At 62.1% G+C, this 19,294-nt stretch overlaps 1 protein-coding gene across 4 annotated transcripts in view; it reads right to left on the bottom strand.

Moving 5' to 3' along the window:
- Positions 1-5,902: 5,902 nt before the first annotated feature.
- The window catches only part of FGFR1 (fibroblast growth factor receptor 1), a 29,671-nt gene continuing 16,279 nt past the window's right edge, over positions 5,903-19,294 (bottom strand). The window contains exons 3-18 of one of the 4 annotated variants that reach the window (XM_069877696.1): positions 18,718-18,981; positions 17,915-17,998; positions 17,216-17,391; positions 15,393-15,516; positions 14,482-14,672; positions 12,873-13,017; positions 11,238-11,440; positions 10,057-10,202; positions 9,787-9,908; positions 9,560-9,670; positions 9,253-9,443; positions 9,020-9,142; positions 8,798-8,868; positions 8,114-8,251; positions 7,444-7,549; positions 5,903-7,348 (exon numbers count right to left, since the gene is read on the bottom strand). In XM_069877696.1, coding sequence (XP_069733797.1) covers positions 7,172-7,348; positions 7,444-7,549; positions 8,114-8,251; positions 8,798-8,868; positions 9,020-9,142; positions 9,253-9,443; positions 9,560-9,670; positions 9,787-9,908; positions 10,057-10,202; positions 11,238-11,440; positions 12,873-13,017; positions 14,482-14,672; positions 15,393-15,516; positions 17,216-17,391; positions 17,915-17,998; positions 18,718-18,981 — 2,372 coding nt within the window. In that variant the 3' untranslated portion in view covers positions 5,903-7,171. The remainder of the gene's footprint in view (positions 7,349-7,443; positions 7,550-8,113; positions 8,252-8,797; positions 8,869-9,019; positions 9,143-9,252; positions 9,444-9,559; positions 9,671-9,786; positions 9,909-10,056; positions 10,203-11,237; positions 11,441-12,872; positions 13,018-14,481; positions 14,673-15,392; positions 15,517-17,215; positions 17,392-17,914; positions 17,999-18,717; positions 18,982-19,294) is intronic. The other 3 variants (XM_069877692.1, XM_069877694.1, XM_069877695.1) reach the window with 3 other exon arrangements.

Below are 19,294 nucleotides of genomic sequence, written 5' to 3'. Positions count from 1 at the left end.
CTCCAATTGCCTGCGTGTGGTGCCGATAACTGCAGCTCCACAGCTGTCTGTGCAGGATGCACAGCTTTACGAACACCAACGCAATCTGAGGGAGCTGATCCCTGTCCCACACTCACAAAAGCAATTCCATGACTATCAATGAGTTTTCCCTCAACTTCCACTCTTTGCCAGCAGTCAACAGTTAAGTTACTGTTACCAAGAGACAAGTTTTTCTCGCACAGTGTGAGGTACTCACTTATTTCCTCTTAAGATCTCATCTTAATCTCCCCTCTTTCAGCTGAAAAGCATTCCTCCTCATCCTATCCCTGCAATTCCTGATCAAGAGCCACTCCCCAGCTTCCCTGGAGCCCTTTTCTGTCCTGGAAGGCTCCCCAGAGCCTTCTCCAGGCTGAAGTCACCCAGGCCTGAAATCACTCTGATCCTGTACAGACTGGTAACTGCACTGGGCTCCCACTTGCTGCTCCCTGGTGTCCAACCCAGCCTGGATGCAGGACGTGTAGCTGCCCCTGGCAGTGCTCACCCAGCCCACGGCCCTCGGTTCAAGCTCCAGCTCCCCAGCAGCACACAAAAGCCACATGTACAGGCGCACTGCGAGTCCTTTCTCATTTTAAAGGGCTGGCTGCAGCCCTGTAACAACAGGGCAGCACACGGAGAGCCCGGTCCTCGCACACAACCCTGCGAGAGCAGCCAGCGCCTGGGCCAGGGCAGGCAAAGCTTGGGGGAGGAATTGTTTTTATTTCCAGGGGCAACAGAGCCCCAGGAGGGAGCATTGCCCAGAAATCCCCTCTTGCTGGAGCCCGTCTGAAGGCGCCCATCACGGCTGAAGAACTTCAGATTCCCAAATCAGCCGTTCATTAGCGCAGGGTAATGAAGTGTTTTCCTCACTGACCAGACTTCAAAGGTTTCTGTTCCCTCCGTGCCTGCAGCAGCAGCTTCAAAGCTCAGACCCTGGTGCTGCAGCCAGACCTGCTCCAGCCAAGAGAGGCAAGCGGAGCCCGCTGGGATGCGTGTGGAGCTGGCCCCGCGCGTCCTTGCCAGCAACCCAGCCTCCTCACCCCCTCCTGCCCCTTCCCCAGCCCCGAGGGCATCGCCGTGGGTTCCCCAAGCTCCACGTGTGGGTATCGCTGCCCTGCCCCAGGCCCCCAAGCGAGCACACGGATGCTTTCTCCGCTCCGAAGAGCTCACCAAGCTCAGCATCACTGCTCTCGTGGGTGAGCCTGGCAGGGACCTCCTGCACAGCACTCAGGCTCATCCTCCCCTGCCTCAAAGCTGCATCCGACATTGTAACGCCAGCAGCACCAACAGCTGAGCAGGATCAGGCCATCAGCTTCGCAGGGTAAACAACCCAACAGGGGCAGGCTGGGAAAAGCTGATTTGGATTCCATACAAACACTCACTTGCAAATCTGAGGGGGTCACAGGCTGCGTGTGCCCAAGCAGTGCCAGCCGCCCTGGAAAGGGCTGGCAGGAGAGCCAGGAGCCCAGAGGAGTTGGGGTTTTCCTGCCCTTGCTTCTGGAGCTGTGGAATAAACGCTGTCCAGTTGGCTGATCCCCCTGCAAGGGTCACCTGGGGGGTCTGAACGCCAGGGAACAAGGGTTTCCAGCCCATGCCCACAGCCCTCTGCAGAGACAAGGGCTACAAACAGAGCAAACCAGCCAGAAATTACCAGCAGCATTTCCAGGGAAAGCCCAGCCCTGCCCTGGCAGCCAAGCAGCTCAGGCAGAGGCAGGAGCCGTGGGGAGCAGACCCCTCTCAGCCCATTTCACAGCCTCAGGTCTGCAAAACCATAAACCATTCCCTAACAAACAATAAGAACGAGAGATGAGAAGCACTTACCGGAGGTGCTGGGGCTGCTTGGGGGCTGTGGGGCAGCTGTGGGGCAGGAGCCCTTCTCTGGCTCTGGGTTTAAAGGGCAAATCCCGCCCCTGGGCGTGGGGGCGGCTGCAGAGCCAGGTGGTGCTGGGGGAGCAGGGATTTGCTTTGGGACCAGTCTGGCTGTGAGGGTGGCTGGGGAGCATCCTGGGCTGCACCCAACCCAGGAGCCAGAGGAGACCCCCAGCCTGCCAGGGGTCCTGCTTGGAGCCCAGAGGTCTTGGGGAGCAGCATGGGGCTGCGGACACGTGGAAATCCAGCACCCGAGGAGCCCCCAGTGTCCCCAGCATCCCCACCTCGAGGTGGGATCCCACCGCTGGGCTCTATGCTGAATGAGGTGATGCCTGAGGGACGAGTGCCGCGTTATTCTGGCAGCCTGGGAAGTTTCCAGGGTGTTTGGAGGAGTTGGAGTTGCTTTTCGAATTGTCGGGGGCTTTTATGGTCCCTGTGCGAGAGGTGGGCAGAAAATTACACAGATAATGCCCTTAATTTCCTGCGAATGTGTAATGTTCCCTTGGAAGTCTCTGATAGTCCTTGAACACACCTGAGGACAACATCTCGTACCACATAAAGCAGGATAATGAGGCAAGTCGTGTTGCCTCCTCTGACTCCTGAACCTGGCTGAACTCTCCCGGCTAGGTGCTCAGCACAACCTATTCTGTGATTCCACGGAAGGTTCTCCCTGCAGCCCTGGCCACGGGGGTGCCCGTTTCCCTCCTGTATTGTTAATTTAGAAAGATCTGGATGCTGGGGTTCACTCTCCCCTGGTTTTCCTGACCTCCACCTCGGGTGCTCGGCCTGAGACCAAGCAGAGTGTGTGAGCAAACCCACCCTTCTCCAGGGGCAGCTGGAGCCAGGCAGATGTCTGTGAACCCAGAGCAGCCTTGGGTCACTCGCTTCTCTAAACAAACCCCTTTCCAGCCCCAAATCCGTGCGCCCCGGCCGCTCCCCCTCTCCCCAGCCCTCACAGCTCCTTGGCTGCTGCGGGGCTCTCGGTGGGACGGGGCACGAGTCCTGCTTCTGGCTGGGACGCCGGGACCCCTGTGCCCCACAGGCTCAGAGAGGGGCGAGGCAGCAGGTTTGCTGCATCCCCCTGAGCGCGGGGAGGAAACGACCCCAGCGGAGCCCCATAAATAACCGCGTCCTGCTCGGCAGCGTCGGGCAAATGAAACGCTGCAGAGATCCAGGGCCGTGTGTGCTTTGGCGTGGGGAGAGCTTTTCCAGCCTCGCTGGTGCCAAACACCTCTCAGCCCTCCCCTCGGCTCCTCGGACGCGGCTGCTGCGCCGGGCACCGTGGCACCCGCGCTGCTTCCATCCCGCTGGCACCAGGGCGGCCGCTTCCCTGGGGGACGAGGGGACTTGTGCTGGATTCAGACCCATCTCCCGTGCCAGAGCCATCGCATCAGCCTCGCATCAGCCCCTTCCCCTGGAAGCTGTCGGGGAAAGATGCCTGATCAGCACTTTTGGAGTAGATTAATATTCAGAGGGGAAAGCACTGAGTTAGTGAGGCCCAAGCACAACAAAGGCTGAGATTTATAGCCTCCTGTACTCGAGCAGCGCATTCCTAGCAGGATTTCAGTTCTGTTACAGCTCTGTAACAAAGGAGACAGAGCCGTATCCCAGCTTAAAGCGATGCAGAAGGAGGGCGCGATGGCCGAACCTTGTGTGGAGCGTTACGGGGTGTGGGCAGCATCACCCTGTCCCACCCCTGCCCGTCCTCGTGCCTGTGGCGTGGGTGCCAATCCCCTGCTCCCAGGCTTTCCCTGCACTTGGAGCTGAGCTGTGGTGCCACCACCGGGCTGAGGATTTGGGAGCATCCCATCCCATCCCATCCCATCCCATCCCATCCCATCCCATCCCATCCCATCTCTTGCTCGCTGGTGCTGCTGGGGAGCTGCCTGGCAGCCCTGCTGCCTCGCACACGGCGAGGGTTCTGGGGCAGCCGCTCACCCCTTGCAGCCCACAGCTGCGCACATCTGGCTCCATCCGTGGGTGGCCGGGGGGCTGGAGCTGAGCCCCTGGGTCTCGCTGCCCCACGTCGTTGCTGGCCCTGCCTCGGGGTGGGACGCGTGGGGCGGAGGGCGATGGCTCTGGGTGGGGGGTCAGTCCCTGCGTGCCCGCCGAGCCGTGCTCCGGGATCCAGGCTGTGGAATCCCGCGTCACGGTGGAGCCGCAGAGGTTTCCTGCCCTGGCTGGCAGCCGGACAAAGCCCGGCTCCGCGCCGAGCGGAGCAGCCACGTCCTGGGCCAGGGCCAAGGGATTGTCGTGGTCCTGCACAGCCGGAGGGCTTTAAAAGGAGAGAAAGAGGAAGGTGAGGAGTGGAAGAGACAAAGGATGCTGTGAGAGCCAAATGTGTTGTCGCAGGTTGAGCGCTTGGTGGCCACCAATGCTCTGCCCCGCTGGCCGCCCCTGCAGGCGGCAGCTCCAGATCCCCTGTTGCTTCGGGGTCTTTTCCCAAGGGTCCCCATCCCACCCACCTCCTGAGCTCAGCTGCTCAGCGCTGGAGGAGCCACAGCATCCCTGGGCAGGGACCCCACAGTGCTGGGTGATGGGGACGGCGTTGCACCCCTGCTCTGTGGGTGAGCGGTGCCGACGCCAGCTCTGGGTACGATGCCACCTCAGGGGGCCTCCACCTCTGCCCATGAGAAGATGCTGCACCAGGAAGAGCTGAGGAGCCAGGTCTCCCTGCTCCAGGACCTACAGAATTCCAAGGCTCTGGCTCAGCAGAGGGCATCGCGGTGTCCTGGGGCGCCGGGTCCAAGGGATGCAGGGGGTACCCAGCTGTGGGTGCCTCTCCCCTCCCTGCACTAGCAGCGCTGCCGGAGCCGCTCTGCTTATTATCATATTTAATTGCCCTCCTGGTAACCCCAGGAAATGAGCAGAAGATGGTGATAGCAGCCGTTCCTGGTGATGTAAACACGAGCTCCAGCTCTCTGAGCCGCCTCGCCAAGCCAGTCCCAGGGCGAGGGTGATTTATGGAGCCCCCCGCCCCCCGCTCCTGGCTGCGAGTTTAATCTAGGACGGTGAATTCAACATAAATCACTTGATTAAAAGCTCTACTTAATTTAGGAGGGGGCAGGGAGAAGGGGGGCTGAGCGCAGCTGATCGATTTAATTTACACAGGGAAAGAGCAACAAGCAGATGCTTTTAAAAGGGCCGGTGAGGCCCCTGGTGCTGCAGCCGTTTGGTCTTAACCATTTCGGTGCTAAAGGAGCCGGCAGCCTCCCTCCTTCCTCCCAGGAGCCACCAGCCAGGACCCCTGCCCGGACCCTGCACCCCGAGAGCTCAGGGAGCCACAGGGCGCAGGATGATGCCCCCACAGAGGGTCCTCAGCAGCACCTTTATCCACCCTGGGCTTCTTGGGCGCTGAAACGCCTTTCCCAGGTCAAGGACTGGACCAGGCTGCCCAGGGCAGTGGGATCTCCAGCCCTGGAGGGGCACAGAATGCATGTGGAGGTGGCACTTGGGGACAGGGTTTAGCAGGCACGGTGGGGTTGGGCTGGATGAGCTTAGAGGGCTTTTCCAACCTTAACGATTCCATGATTCTAGGGCCAGTGGATTCTGGAGGCAGCAGGTCAGGTTTAAACGCCCCAGGCTGGGACCAGCTTGACCTGGGAGGAGGAAAAAAAGACAGGAAAAGCGGAATGATGGAAGCAGAGCCAGGTGGTTACGCCAGGAGGAGAGCGCTGTGCGGCTGGATCCCCAGCACCCCATCCCAGGGCTGCAACAGCCGAGCCCACGGGGACCCGCCAGGAGCCTCTGCTGACACCGTCACTCGCGTTGTTTTGGTAGCAAAGAGGAGATGAAGGGTGTTTAGTTGTTGAACGGGAGAATCTGGGGAAAGTTGAAGCTGTGAAAACCAGAATTCCCACAAAAGCAGCCGGCATTCCTCGCGGCACGCTGACATCGCTTTCCCAAACCGCTCCCTCGGGTGAATTTAGTGTCTGGACCCCTCCCAGCTCCTTCTCCATCACCCACCAGCACGGAGCATCCCCCTCAGCCTCCAGGGATGCAGCCGCGGCTGGCGAAGTCTTGGTTAAAGTCTTTAATAATTACAAGAATTCCAGATTCATTACAGAAGAGTTTACAACAAATAATATTTCTCCATACAAAGGCAAAATAAACTTTTTCAAGTAACAGCGCCCTGGCTCTGGGGGTAGGGGGGTCTCAACACCAGCGACGACAAGGGACGGGGCGCGCGGCCCCTTCCCTGCTGCGGGGCTGCCCCTCACCAAGGAAATTCCCCAGCGGAGCAGAGCTGGGCAGCCGCCCCGGTGCCCGAGCCCGTGAGTACGGAGAGGGGGGACCCGGCCGAGGAGGCTCCCCGGGCGCCGTAAGGCACTGGCGGGCATCGCCCGGGGCGTGGGGGCAGCGTCCCCCGAGGGCTCGGGGCCAGGGAGAGGCCAGGCACGTAATGACAACGTATTCCCAAAAGGCATCGGCACGTTATTATTATTATTGTTTAATACAACCCCATATAAAACTGAAGCAGCAGCAGCAATTCTTATCGAGGGGCCTAAACTGAAATAGGTTTAGAACATAATTTAAAAAAATAAAAACCGCAAAAGTAGCAAAATATATGGACTTTGTTTTCATAGCAACTGATACCTACCAGCCACTAGTACCTCACTACCAAACCGGTATAGCTCTGGTAACAACCCTTTTTAAAAGACATGTAAATATATATTCATATTTATACATATTTTTAGCTATGTACACGGGGCTTTTGCTTTCAGCGCCGGTTCGGCCGCTGCCACCAGCGCTGAGCGGAGCGCTCGCTGCCTCCCCACGCCCCAGGTACCTGGGCTCGGGCGGCACTGCTGAGCGCAGCGTCTCCGGCACATCCCTGCGAGGCTGCTGACGTTCTGGCTCACGCAGCCGCACAAACCCAGCGCTGCTCCCAGCTCTGTGAGTTCTCCAGGTCGCAGAGAAGCCCGGCTCTCCGTGCTCGTCCCAGGGAGGGAGGCTGGCTCCCCGGCTGCCCACGGGACAGGGTTTGGGCTCAACCAAGTGGAATAGCCAAGCACAGACTCCACGGAAAATAGGCTTTAAAAAACAGGAAACACCAAAGAAACACCAGAACGAACCCTTCGGGCTGCAGAGAGCTCACAGCTAAGGTGGCAGGAGAAGCTGGCAGGACAGGCGGGTGGGTTTGGTTGCGTGAGATGCTACAGGTGTGTCTCTGAATCCTTTCTGCGAGAGCTCAGCACCACCGGGCTGCGAGGGCAGCGTCCGCCGGGAGCCCGCGGGCACAGCACGGCACGGCACGGCACAGCAGTCCCTGCTGGCAGCACCAGCCTCAGTGTCGCTTCAGTCCGCCGTTGGTGTGCTGAGGGGGGAGCTTGGGAAGGCACGGCTCGTCGGGAAGGGGGTCATGAGAAAACACAGAGTCCTCTCCCGAGGAGCAGGTGGAGCTGCGGGTGTCCGGGAAGCCGGGAGAATACTGATCCAGCGGCATGGAGAGGTCCAGGTACTCCTGGGGGAGAGAACGCCGAGGATGGGCTAAGCGGGGAGCGCCCACCCCAGGAAGGACAAGGGTGGGTGCTGGCTCGCGGGAGCTGCTTCTCCTACCTGGTTGGAGGTCATGGCCACGATCCTGTCCAGGTCCTCCACCAGCTGCTTGAAGGTGGGTCTCTGGGAGGGGACCGCGTGCCAGCAATCCCGCATCATCATGTACCTGGGGACAGAGGAGAGGGGAGGGCACGGAGTGAGCACCTGGAGACGCCTACGAGGGTGCCTGGGAACTGGGAACGGTGCCCGGGAACTGGGAACGGCTGCTGGCCCCCGGGCTAGGACCAACAGACAGTAATGAGGAGAATCCAGGGATTTAGGGCTAATCCCCTGCATGGAAGAGAGGGAATTCCCTGCCCACCCTGCCAGCTGTGGGTGCTGGGAAGGATGCTGGGCTATTGTGAGAGGAGGATGTACGGGGAGCTAAGCTAGTCCTGCTCTGGGGTCATCCTGGGATTCGCTCCTGCCGGGGAAAAACAAAGGGACATGCTGATCATTGCAAACAGATTGAGTGATGCTTTTGCAGGGATGGGAACCGCTGGGAAAGTAACTCGGAACATCTGGCTGAGTCCCCCTGCACCTGCCCGCGCCCCGGGCCAAGCAGTCCCACCCAGAGGCTCCCCGCGCGGCTCCGGGAGCGCAGGGAGGGGAAGCGCTGCTGGTCCCTGGCCGAGCAGCGGGAACTGGGGTGCCAGGGCGCCCCTCCTCCCCATCCCAGCGCCACACTCACAGCTCGTTGGTGCAGTTGCTGGGCTTGTCCATCCTGTGGCCTTCCTTCAGCAGCTTGAAGAGCTCCTCGACGGGCACGCCAGGGTAGGGCGAGCCACCCAGTGTGAAGATCTCCCACAGCAGCACGCCGAAGGACCACCTGCCCGAGCAAACAGCGCAGACGCTGGGACACCCGCTGCTGGGGAGCCGACACCCCCACTGCGGAGTGCGGGTAGGAGCTCGCTTGCTGAGAGGGATGAGCACGAACAGCTCTGATTTGCTCCGCAATACAAACATCTCCCAGCACCAGATATTATTTGGATTCAAAATATTTTGTCTGCTGGTGGTAATTCTATTTTCATTAAATTAAGACGAATCACAGCTGATGCACTTCGCCACGGCGCGCATCATGTTTGCCAACGGGCGCTGGGCTACGAGATGCAGTGGGGTGGGACCTCAGTGAGATGCTGTGAGATGCAGGCAGCGAGAGCGCTGCTGGACAGGGCGGCTGAGAAGGGCACAGCAAAGTGCACAGCAGACAAGCGAGGGTTTGGTTGGGTTATCTCAGAGGTCTTTTCCAACCTTAATGATTCTATGAGTCCCCCAGTGCTTGAGGGGAACTTGTTCCCTCCAGTTTTGGCTCCCTGTGACCCCTGACCCAGCCCATCTCTGGGCAGGGAGCACGTGTCCCGCGGCCGCTACTCACACGTCGCTCTGGTGAGTGTATATTCGATCAAACAGAGCCTCTGGGGCCATCCACTTCACTGGCAGGCGACCCTGTGACACAAGAAAGCCCCACGTTGGCTCCATGGTGCCAGGGAGTGGGGAGAACCAGGGGGATGGGATCGCCCCACCTGCCCACAGCAACACCTGCACAGGTTGGGGCCCCTTTGACCACCCCGGCGAAGCCCCTCGCCCCCCAGCTCACATTTGTCGTCTTCTTGTAGTAATCGATGTGGTGGATGTCGCGGGCCAGACCGAAGTCAGCGATCTTCATCACGTTGTCCTCGGTCACCAGGACGTTCCTGGCCGCCAGGTCCCTGTGGATGCACTGACCGAGCACGGGGCCGTCAGGCGATCCACGAAACCCCAGCTCCCACGATAAAAGAGGCCCAGCCGCCCACCTCCCCGTCCCAACACGGCGCCCCAGGAGCTCCTCACCTTTTTGGAGGCCAGGTACTCCATGCCCCGGGCCACCTGGTAGGCGCAGGAGACCAGGTCCTTGAAGGAGAGCTGCTCCTCGGGGATGCGCGTGGGGTTGTAGCAGTACTCCATGCCGGGGGGCCGCCGCGCCTGCAGGTATTCCCGCAGGTTGCCCTTGCTCGCATACTCCACGATCACGTAGAGGGGTCCTGTGGGGGTGGTGGGATGAGTGGCCAGGCTCCCGTCCCCGCGGGTGCAGGCTCAGCCCCATCCCGGCGCGTGGACACAGCCAGAGGGGTCAGAGGGGATGCTTGTGTGTCCTCACCGTCCTGCGTACAGGCTCCCAGCAGGTTGATGATGTTCTTGTGCTTCCCGATCATCTTCATCATCTCCATCTCGGAGATGAGGTCGGACAAGTCCTTCTCTGTGGCGTCAGCTAAAGCAACGGAGAAGGCAGCGGTGAGGGGGGACCAGGCTGGGTCTCCCCCCGCTGCAGCCCCAGCGCCACGGCTGTGGCACTGCACTGGGACCCCCCTTCTGGCCACCACTTACACTTGAGCATCTTCACCGCCACCTTGGTCACACGGTTTGGCTTGTCCTTGTCGAGGCCGATGGCCTCCGCCAGCACCACCTGCCCGAAGCATCCTTCTCCCAGGGGTTTGCCCAGGATCAGCCTGGCAGGAGCAGAGACCCCGTTGGGGGCCGGTGGTGAAGCACTCTGGCTGCCGGCAGCGGCCAGCGGGATGGGTGATGCCACCATCCCCATCCCTGCTGCTCCAGCTTGTCCCTGGAGCAGAGCGCAGCCGGTAGGCTGGGACCTACCTGTCCCGGGGCAGCTCCCAGCGCGGGTCCTCGGGGAGCTCGTACTCGGAGACGCCGGCCAGCATGGGGGTGCCGCTGGAGGAGAGCCGCGAGGGCCGCACCAGCATCACGCCCGAGTTCATGGAGGAGCTGGAGTCGGCCGACACCTGCAGGGGGATGTGGGTTACCTTCACGCAGCACCGGGCGCCGCGGGCGGCTGCCCCTCCGGGAGGGACGTACTGACCAGGAGCCTCCGCGCCCCGACCCTGCCCGCAGCCCCCACCGCCTGTGGGCACGGGGCTCGCAGTACTGCTTCCTCCTCACACCCAGACTGAAGAACATTTAATGTAGTAGAATCACAGAATCATTAAGGTTGGAAAAGCCCTCTAAGCTCCCCCAGCCCAACTGTCAGCCCAGTCCCACTGTGCCTGCTAAACCCTGTCCCAGAGCGCCACGTCTGCATGTTCTTTGAACCCCTCTGGGGATGGAGACGCCACCACTGCCCTGGGCAGCCTGGTCCAGGGCTTCACCGCTCTCTCAGTGAAGAAATTCTTCCTAAAATCCAATCTAAACCTCCTCCGGTGCAACTTGAGGCCATCGCTGGATACTTGGGAGCAGAGACCAGCACCCACCTCACCACAATCTCCTTTCCGGGAGCTGCAGAGAGCAATGAGGTCTCCCCTCAGCCTCCTCTTCTCCAGACTAAACAGCCCCAGGACTCTCAGACGCTCTCAGAACCCTTCTTCTCCAGACCCTTCCCCAGCCCTGTCCCTTCTCCAGATGCAATCCCCAGCCCCTCAACGTCCTTCTTGGAGTGAGGGGCCCAGAACTGAGCCCAGGAGTCATGGTATTTCCAGCATGCCACTACCACAAAATACACAGCCTGGGAGCCCTCCTGTCTCTGTGGCGTGTGAAATACGCTCTTCTTGAACATTAAATCACAGTAAATCCTTCTGCTCCTCTCCTCACCCTTGCTGAGTCCCCCTGAGCAGGGGATGAGGACAGGCTGGCAGCTCCCCCTCGCTGCGCTGCCGAGCTGGGGCAGAGCGCACGCACCCGCACGAGGCTGGAAGAGGGTGCACAAAGCAGGGCGAGGTGTTCCCAGGCCTTCCCCCTCCTCCGTCCTGATCCAGAACCACCCCCGGGAAGGGCAGGTTTCTCGGGAAGGGCAATAGGTGCAAACAAACCCCCTCTCTACTTTCTGTTACCTGTCTGCGCAGGGGGATGCTCTTGGCCAGCTTGTGCACAGCCAGCTGGCTATTGAAGTCCGTCTTCTTGGTGGTGCTCTTCATCTTGTAGATGATGACGGTCACCACCATGCAGGAGATGAGGAAGGCCCCTGTGCAGTAGATGATGATCTCCAGGTAGAGGGGGGACGTCATCATGGCTGGGGTGTCCTCGATAGCTGGGTTGGCGTGAACAGAGCGTCAGCACCTGTGAGCCCACCTGGGGCCGAGGAGCGGTGCTGGGGGAGCCCCCCGGCTCCTTCCTCTGCTTGATGGAGACACGTTTGGCTTGGGGACACACTCGGCATCGCTGGAGGCCTCGTAGTGTGCGGCGGGGACGAGGGGGGCTGCCCACCCCCCACCCCGCAGCCGGGCAGCATCACATCTGCAGGCATGAACCTGGGATGGGAGGGGGCTCTGCGCGGGGGTCGACTGAGACAGCTGTGACGTGGGGTGGACGGTGCCTGTGCCCCTCGGCCGGGGCCACGTGGGACGGCAGCACCGGCTGCACGGAGGCCGCGGAGCTCTCCTGTCAGTGCTGGAGATGCTCTCCTGCATCCCCCGCAGGGACGGGGCATCCCCGACCGCATATCCCAGCTGCCGAGCTCTGCTCAAGCGCAGAGCGAGTCCCTCTGGATTTGGGGTCACCCTGCGCATGGTGCGATGGAAGAGGGCGCCCAGCAGTGCCCGGGGCTGCGGAAGCCCAGGCCTTATGGATAATGACCAGGAACAGCTGGGAGCAGAGCAGCCAGAAGCAGCTCCAGTGGCGGCGATCTCCGTGGGACCCCGGGCTGGCGGAGGAAGGTCCCGTCCCCGCTGTGGCCTGGGCAGTCCCTGCTTTGGTGGCCACCGGTGGCAGAGGAGGTGGCAGCGCCGTGAACAGCTCAGAGCGGCTGTGGCACAGTCCAGTGTGGCCACAAACCATGGTGAATCATTGCATCCCCCCACCATCCCCCCAGCCCAACCTCCCAGAGAATGGAGCCTCAGAGGGAGGCGTAAGAGGGAATCGAGGATTTCTGTCCAACCTCCGAGCACACCCAGCTGACAAAGCAGTGGCTGATAACGGGGAAAGTTTTTGGCTGGAAAGCAAGCAGCACGCAGCACCCCAAAAACTTTCCCGGCTGCTGTTATCAGGCTTTGGTCCGTGCAGCATTGATGCCCGAGGAGCAGCATCAATGGGGACGGGGCAGCTGCCCCCAGCAGAAGCGACACACAACCCCGGCACAGATCCTGCCCCGCAGGGCACAGCCAGCGCCCCGGCAGCGCTGCCAGACCCCCTGAACCCCAAGCCCCCTGCGCAGGCAGCGCTGGCTGTGCCCCACAGCACAGGATCACCCTGCTCCAGCGGAGCAGCCCCTGGTTAAGTTCCCCTGATATGCATCGCCTGGGCCAGGGAGAGAGCGGGGGGCAGACCCCAACTGGGGGCAGAGGGGGTGCAAACAGTGGGGGGACACATGTCCCGTCCCACTCTGGCTGCAGGGAGCAGCCCCGCAGCTCTGCTGCTGCATGCTGAGCCGCAGCGGATGGGCAGGAACGGGAAGCGCTCTCTCCCAGACCACGATGCATACGTTGGAAAGGAGGAAGGAAAGGGAGAGGAAGAGGAGTAAATACCTTCGAGAACTGTCAACCATGCAGAGTGATGGGAGATCCCAATAGAATTACCCGCCAAACATGTATACTCCCCAGCATCCTCAAATGAGACATTCCTTAAGTGAAGGACTTCCATTTCTTTGTCTGTCGTGTTAACACCAGCCGTCTGGAAGGAAAAATGGAAGCAGAAAACGGAGAAGCAAACGACATGAGATCTTGTGGGAAGAAGACCAGAGAGGAGGGAGAGCCCAGTCTCATTTGCCAGAGCCCCGGGGAGCAGACAGAGCCCAGCAGACCTGCGAGAGAGACCCTCGGGATGACCACTCATCCAGGCGGACCTAAGGAGACGCTGGTTAACAACCCTTCACCAGACTAAGGTCCTGCCCATCCGAGCATGCTGGCGATGGGCTGCATGGAAAAATCGACCCCAGCAGAGCCGGCCGGGAGGGGAGGCACGAGGACGGAGACAGGAGGGCAGCACAGACGGGGGATGCAGCGTCGTGCCGTCCCCGGCCACGCGCAGACGGAGCACCCGGCTGGGTACAGGGACCTGAGCTCAGCGATGCCGGAGCTGCCAGGCAGCGCTGGCACAACCGCTCCAGTGTCCGTGACAGGGTGGGAGCGCAGCAGGAACATCGGGGGACACACACAGACACACACACGGAGCACAAAACCTGGCCGGCCCCACTGAGCATTTTTCCATGCCTTGTCGCACCAGAAACACAGCAGAAACCAGAGAGCCCAGAGTTTTGTTTGGCAGTGCCGGTCCGAGGAAACACCCCGCCGGGCGCTCTTCCGATTACCTGGTGCCAGGGGTCTGGTGACAGTGAGCCACGCAGACTGGTTGGCCTCGCCAATATAATTGGAAACCTTACAAACATACTCCCCGCTCTCCGCCTCTGTCACATTATACAGGGTCAGCACCTCCGCGTCAGAGCTATTAATCCCCGAGTGCTGGAACAGACCAACAACAAGGAGTCACATCGACGCGGTCCCCAACGTGGCGTTGGCTCTGCCGGCGCGGGGGCTGCTCCCCCCGGTACCCGGTGTCGGGCGGGAGGGACGGGGCTGCGCACGGGGCAGCACGAGAGGCAGATGGGCACAATCCTGCTTCTCCCTGCACCCTGGGGACCAGGGGGATGGATGGGGATGGCTGAGCACCCAGGGACATGGCTGAGGATGGCTGAGCACCGCAGGAGCCTGGCTGAGCACCGCAGGAGCCTGGCTGGTGATGGCTGAGAGCTCTGGGGGCCCTGCCAGGGATGGGTGTGCATCCTGGGGACCAGCAGCCAGGCTGGAGACAGCTGTGTGCACCCTGGGGACGTGGCTGGGGACAGCTGCGCATCCGAGGGACATGGATGCGGACGGCTGTGAGCTGCAGGGGCTCGGCTGGGGACACGGCTGGGGATACCTGTGTGCCCGGGGGCTGGCACAGCAGCCCATTTGCCCACTGTGAGCGGGACCGCTGGGTGCAGAGCTGGGCAGGCCGGTGATGGCTCTGGAGCTCCAGCTGCCCAGGCGTTCCTGGCCCCAGACAGCTCCATGTCATCCTGCATGGTTGTCCCCCTGCCCCACAGGACGGGAGAGCTGGCCAGGACACGGTCGGGGGCAGCCCGGCGCGTGGCTTTACCTTCAGGATCTGCACGTAGGGCAGGTTGTCGGGGCCGATCTTGCTGCCGTTCACCTCGATGTGCTTCAGCCACTGGATGTGGGGCTGGGGGTCACTGTAGACCTTGCAGACAAACTCTACGTTGCTGCCCAGGGCCACTGTCTTGTTGGCTGGCAACCCCGCCTGCAGGATGGGCCGGTGCGGGGACCGCTCTGCGGGAACCGGGATGTTACGATGAGGCTCGGGGTGCTCACTTACCCACAAACTCCTGCACCCTGAGCCCCCCACACAGGGACCCCTGCCCGGGACGGGCACCGCTGCGCCCAGTTAATCCTCAGCATCCCCGTCCCCATCCCGCAGCGGGGCGGGAGCAGCCAGGAGCGGCTGGGGACCAGGACAGGTTAAATCCCGGTGCAGGGACAGGGACACCAGCACCTATTCAGGGGGGTCAGAGGTCAAACAAACCTAACGAGGGCCCCGGCCCTTAACAAAGCGGCTGCCACTGTGGTGAGTCAGCATTAACAAACCCCTTTGTTCACCTCGCTGACTGTTCCCTTCAGTTTGCTCAGTGTAATCAAATTAAATCACATTTTTAATGGTTCATTTACCGGCATTTAGAGCAGCTCCACATGTGGAACTGCTCAGACCAGCCTTCCCAGCTGGGAATTATGGCTAATAAGGCGATTAGAAAAAGTTTCTGTCTGGTCTATGAAATTATTTCCACCACAATTAAAAACCCCCAGACTGGGTTGCGGTGAACCTTCCGCCTCGCCTGCTTGTGGACCCGCTGAGCACTGGGGCAGCCACAGGGATGGTGAGTGAGCCCCATCCCCGTGACGCTCCCCATCCCCGTCCCTGCAGGGCACAGCACCCGCGTCAGCTCGGGGAGGGATGGGGATGAGTGGTGAGCCCTCCCAGCCCCAGCTCCTCACCCACGACATCCAGCTGGTAGGTGTGGTTGATGCTCCCGTATTTGTTCTCCACGATGCACGTGTAGTTGCCCTTATCTGACGGCACCACCGAGTCCATGATGATGCTCCAGGTCGCGTAGCGGACCTGAGAGCAAGGGATGACGACAGCCAGTTACAAGCGAGGCATCAGCAGGCTGGAGCACTGGAGCCCGTGTTCCCATCCACGTCAGAGCCGGCTCGGCCCCTCAGCCTGCACCGTACAGGCAGGATATAAATCTCCCTTTGAGGTCACCTTTCCCCTTTCCTACAGCGGGGCCGTAATCGCTCCCAGCTGCCCCAGGACAGCCTCGCCACGGAGCCAACTGTGCCGAGAAGCAGATGTTGTGAGCTGAGCGTGATGGGCAGAGACCCCCCTCTCCAGTGACCCCAGCGTGTGGAAGGAATAGATCAGCTTTGTTCCCCGTGACTGCAGCCCGGGAAGAGCCGCTTCCCCAGGGACCCACGCGGCCGCCACTGCCAGCGGGCATTTGACACCACGCACCCAGGACTCCTCCGTGGGTGCAGCTGAACACGCACATTCCCTCTGGGATGGGTCCCAGTGGCTCAGATGGGCTGCGAGTGCTCCCCAGGTCCCTCCCGGCCACAGGGCACCGGGATGGTTTTCCTACGCCCAGCAGGCTCCAGCCTCCAGCTCCTGGCAAGCCCTCCCGAAGCCCTGATGGGACAGCTGCATTCCTCCCTCCCAGCTGGAATCTGGTTGTTTCCACAGTCCTGCATTTCAGCCCCCTTCGCTATCGAGAGCAGCGCGCCATGCCCACCACTGCCTCTCCCCCTGCCCCTGAGCCCGCAGCCCTCGCTGGGATGTCCCACCCGGAGCCGTGACGTGGCCGCATTCCTGCTGTGCGTCCCTGGCACCTGGCTGGAGCCCGCGGCACGTGGGACCACGGCCCAGTCCCATCTGCGCAACGCGGCACGTGACTCGGTGGTGAGCGAGAGCGTGAAGCCGCAGCCCCACAGCACCCAGCCCCGCTCCAGGAAACCATCTAAGAGAGCTGAGAGGAGGGGACGGTGCTCCCTGTAGGGTCACCCAGGGGTCCCTGCACTGGCGCTGCCGCCAGCACCTCGGCAGCAGCTCTGGTGGCTGGAGAAGCGCGGTCCACGCTCCCCTTTGGAGAGGGAGCAGCTCAGCTCAGGGGTCCTGGCACGCTGGTCCCACTGCCGGGGCTCCTTGGTGGCAGCAGCAGCCCCCACATAGCGAGATGGGCAAAGCCAAACCCCCATCCCACTGGGGGAACTGCAGCTGGGGAAGCGGGGGGCCCAGCTTGGAGAGCAAACACGGCCCCGTCCACATGCCAGGGCACCCCCTCTGCCGCGCCGGCACCCCTGGGTGCAGGCACAGCTCCTGCCCACAATTGCTGGGCACTGGAGGGGCACGTCCAGCCCTGCTGCCCCCGGGAGCCCCCACGCCTGCTGGGGACGCCGAGACCCCGTCTCCTCCGTGGGGGGATTAGGCGCAGCCGGCGAAGGCAGCCTGGCCGCGTCCCCCTCCCCCAGGGGCTGAGCCGGTGCAAACATGACCCAGAAGCAGGTCACTGCCGTAGGGTGGTTTTGCAACAGGAATGTTAGAGGGGCCCATCTGCCCCCGCAGACAGGGGACTCGGTGCCTCTTAAGCTGCATAGCCCCTTCCCCATCCTCCCCCTCCAGCTCTGGCCCCTCGAGGTGCGTGTGGAGCCTGCGCCCGGCCGGATTGAGCCCCGAGCAGCTGCTGGCAGTGTCGGCGCAGGCAGGGCCACGGCGGCCCCCGCTGCAGCCCAGCACCGCCCCGGCCCCCCGGCCCCCCTACCTTGTACCCCCCGATGCGGTGGTCGGGTTTGAACTCCTTGCCGTTCTTCAGCCAGCGCAGCGTGGGGTTGGGCGTCCCACTCGACGGACACTTGAATTTCACGGTCTTGGCGGCGGGGACGGCGTGGAGCTTCTTCTCCATCTTCTCAGGATAGGTCCAGTAGGGAGCGACGGCCTCTGGGGAGCAGAGTTGGGGGTTCAGCACAGCCAGCGCGGGTGCCTGGTGAAACCCAGCAGCCAAACCCACCAGGGCATCATCACGTTGCTCCCGGTTTAACCCCAAGGATGCCCAGGGCAGGGCTGCACTGGGAAGCTGGAGGGGTGCAGGCAGCTGAGCCTGGCTTCGGCACGAATGGGAGCTCCCGGACACAGGATGTTCCCTGGGATTCACAGCAGCCCTGCATGGCCCTTTCTCTGCCAGGCGAACACTCAGCACGTGCGGCTGCAGCAGCAGTTACTCTGGTGCGGCCGTGCCGGCGCATCCCCTTGCTTTGACCCAGCTGCATCACCCAGGTGCACCCAGACCCGCTCCCCAGAGCGAGCCCTTCCCACTGCCGGCGGCCCTGGGCTGGGGTGGGAGCCCCTGCTCATCCTCGCTGCCTTCCTCTACCCCTGGGCGATGCCGGCCCCTGTGTGCCGCTTCCCCCCAGCGCAGACCCAGGGCCAGGGCAGCCCCTGCGTGAACCCATCTCGCACGTACGGTTCGGCTTGGTGTTATCTGCCTCCTTCTCCTCCGAGGAGGAATCGTCTTCGTCGTCATCGTCCTCTGCGGAAGGGAGCGCATCTGCAAGAGAAGAGACAGCCCAGCTGAACATCTGATGTGGACCCTCCCTTTGGCAAGAGGGACCAGCCAGGGACCGGAGCATCGCGGGAGGCTGGCATGGGCTGTGTGCCTTGGGGTGGCCAGGGCAGTGCGGCTGCACGGAGAGGAGCCCTGGGGGTCCTGGGTGGGCGTGGGGTGTGCCTGCCGGCACAGCCAGGGCTGACAGCCCCTGCCATCCCAGTGCTCGCGGCCCGTGGACATCGTGGAGCAGCGCGCCCTCCAAGGTGACTTCAGCGCTCCATGCGCACGGCTCCTCATCCCGTGCCCGGTGCCACCAACCCCTCTGGGGTGGCAGCCCAGACCCTGCAGGCACAGAACCGCCCTGACCCTCAGCAGACGCCTGACCTCAAGCGTTCACTCCTCTCCAGCCTCATGCTCCATCAATACCAACGCAAACCCTGGCTCGCGTGCCCACTCCTGCGGGCAGCCTGCAGCCCCCAGCCCCGTGCAGACAAACAGCCACGACCTCCAGCGGCTCCTCTCTGCCCCACAGCAGGCGCAGAGTTGCTGCCCGGCACCAGGAACTCCTCCGGACACCTCTAAGTCACACGTCCTCCCCGAGCAGGTCTGCGCGTGGCCGGTGTGCGTGGTGGCGAGCGTGCAAAGGCGTGCGTGGGCAGCCTGCTCCTCGCTCCAGCCTTGCGGCTGCCCCTTCCCTGCGGGCCGGGGCCACTACAAACCTGAGACGTTCACGGAGAAGTAGGTGGTCTCGCTTCCCGAGGGGCTGTTGGTCATGCAGGCATAGAGCCCCGAGTCCTCGGGCACCGCGTCCCTGACCTCTACCTCCTCCCCGGTAATGCGCGTCCGGTTGTTCTCGGCCAGCTGGATGCCGTCGCGCACCCAGTTGATGCTCTGGACGTCATCCCGCAGCCGGCAGCGCAGCTGGAGGAGGTCACCGGGGTGCGCCGAGTAGGACTCCACTTCGATTTTTGCTTTGGGCAGAACTGGAGGAGTTAGGAGAGAGAAGAAAAGAAACAAAGAAGAAAAGAAATAGAGACCAAAGGAAACCATGCTGCTGCTGCTGCCGCCGCCACCGCAGCAGCTCAGTGTTAATGAGGCAACATGCGCTGTTGGGATGCTCCCGACGCGGCACTGAGGACCGGCCGCCCTGTGAGCCCCGGGGAGAGGAGCTGGCTGCGGCTGCAGAGCAGAGGGGAGGCAGAGGCAGAGGCTGCGAGCATCGCAAGCAGCACCAAGCGCTTCACCCCACTGCAGGACTTGCTTGGTGACCAGGGATTTTGAAAGCCCTCACGCACC

The sequence above is a fragment of the Phaenicophaeus curvirostris genome, chromosome 27, assembly GCF_032191515.1.
Source record: "Phaenicophaeus curvirostris isolate KB17595 chromosome 27, BPBGC_Pcur_1.0, whole genome shotgun sequence".
In the NCBI taxonomy this organism is placed as follows: Eukaryota; Metazoa; Chordata; class Aves; order Cuculiformes; family Cuculidae; genus Phaenicophaeus; species Phaenicophaeus curvirostris.
This window is presented reverse-complemented; position numbering and strand designations above follow the sequence as displayed.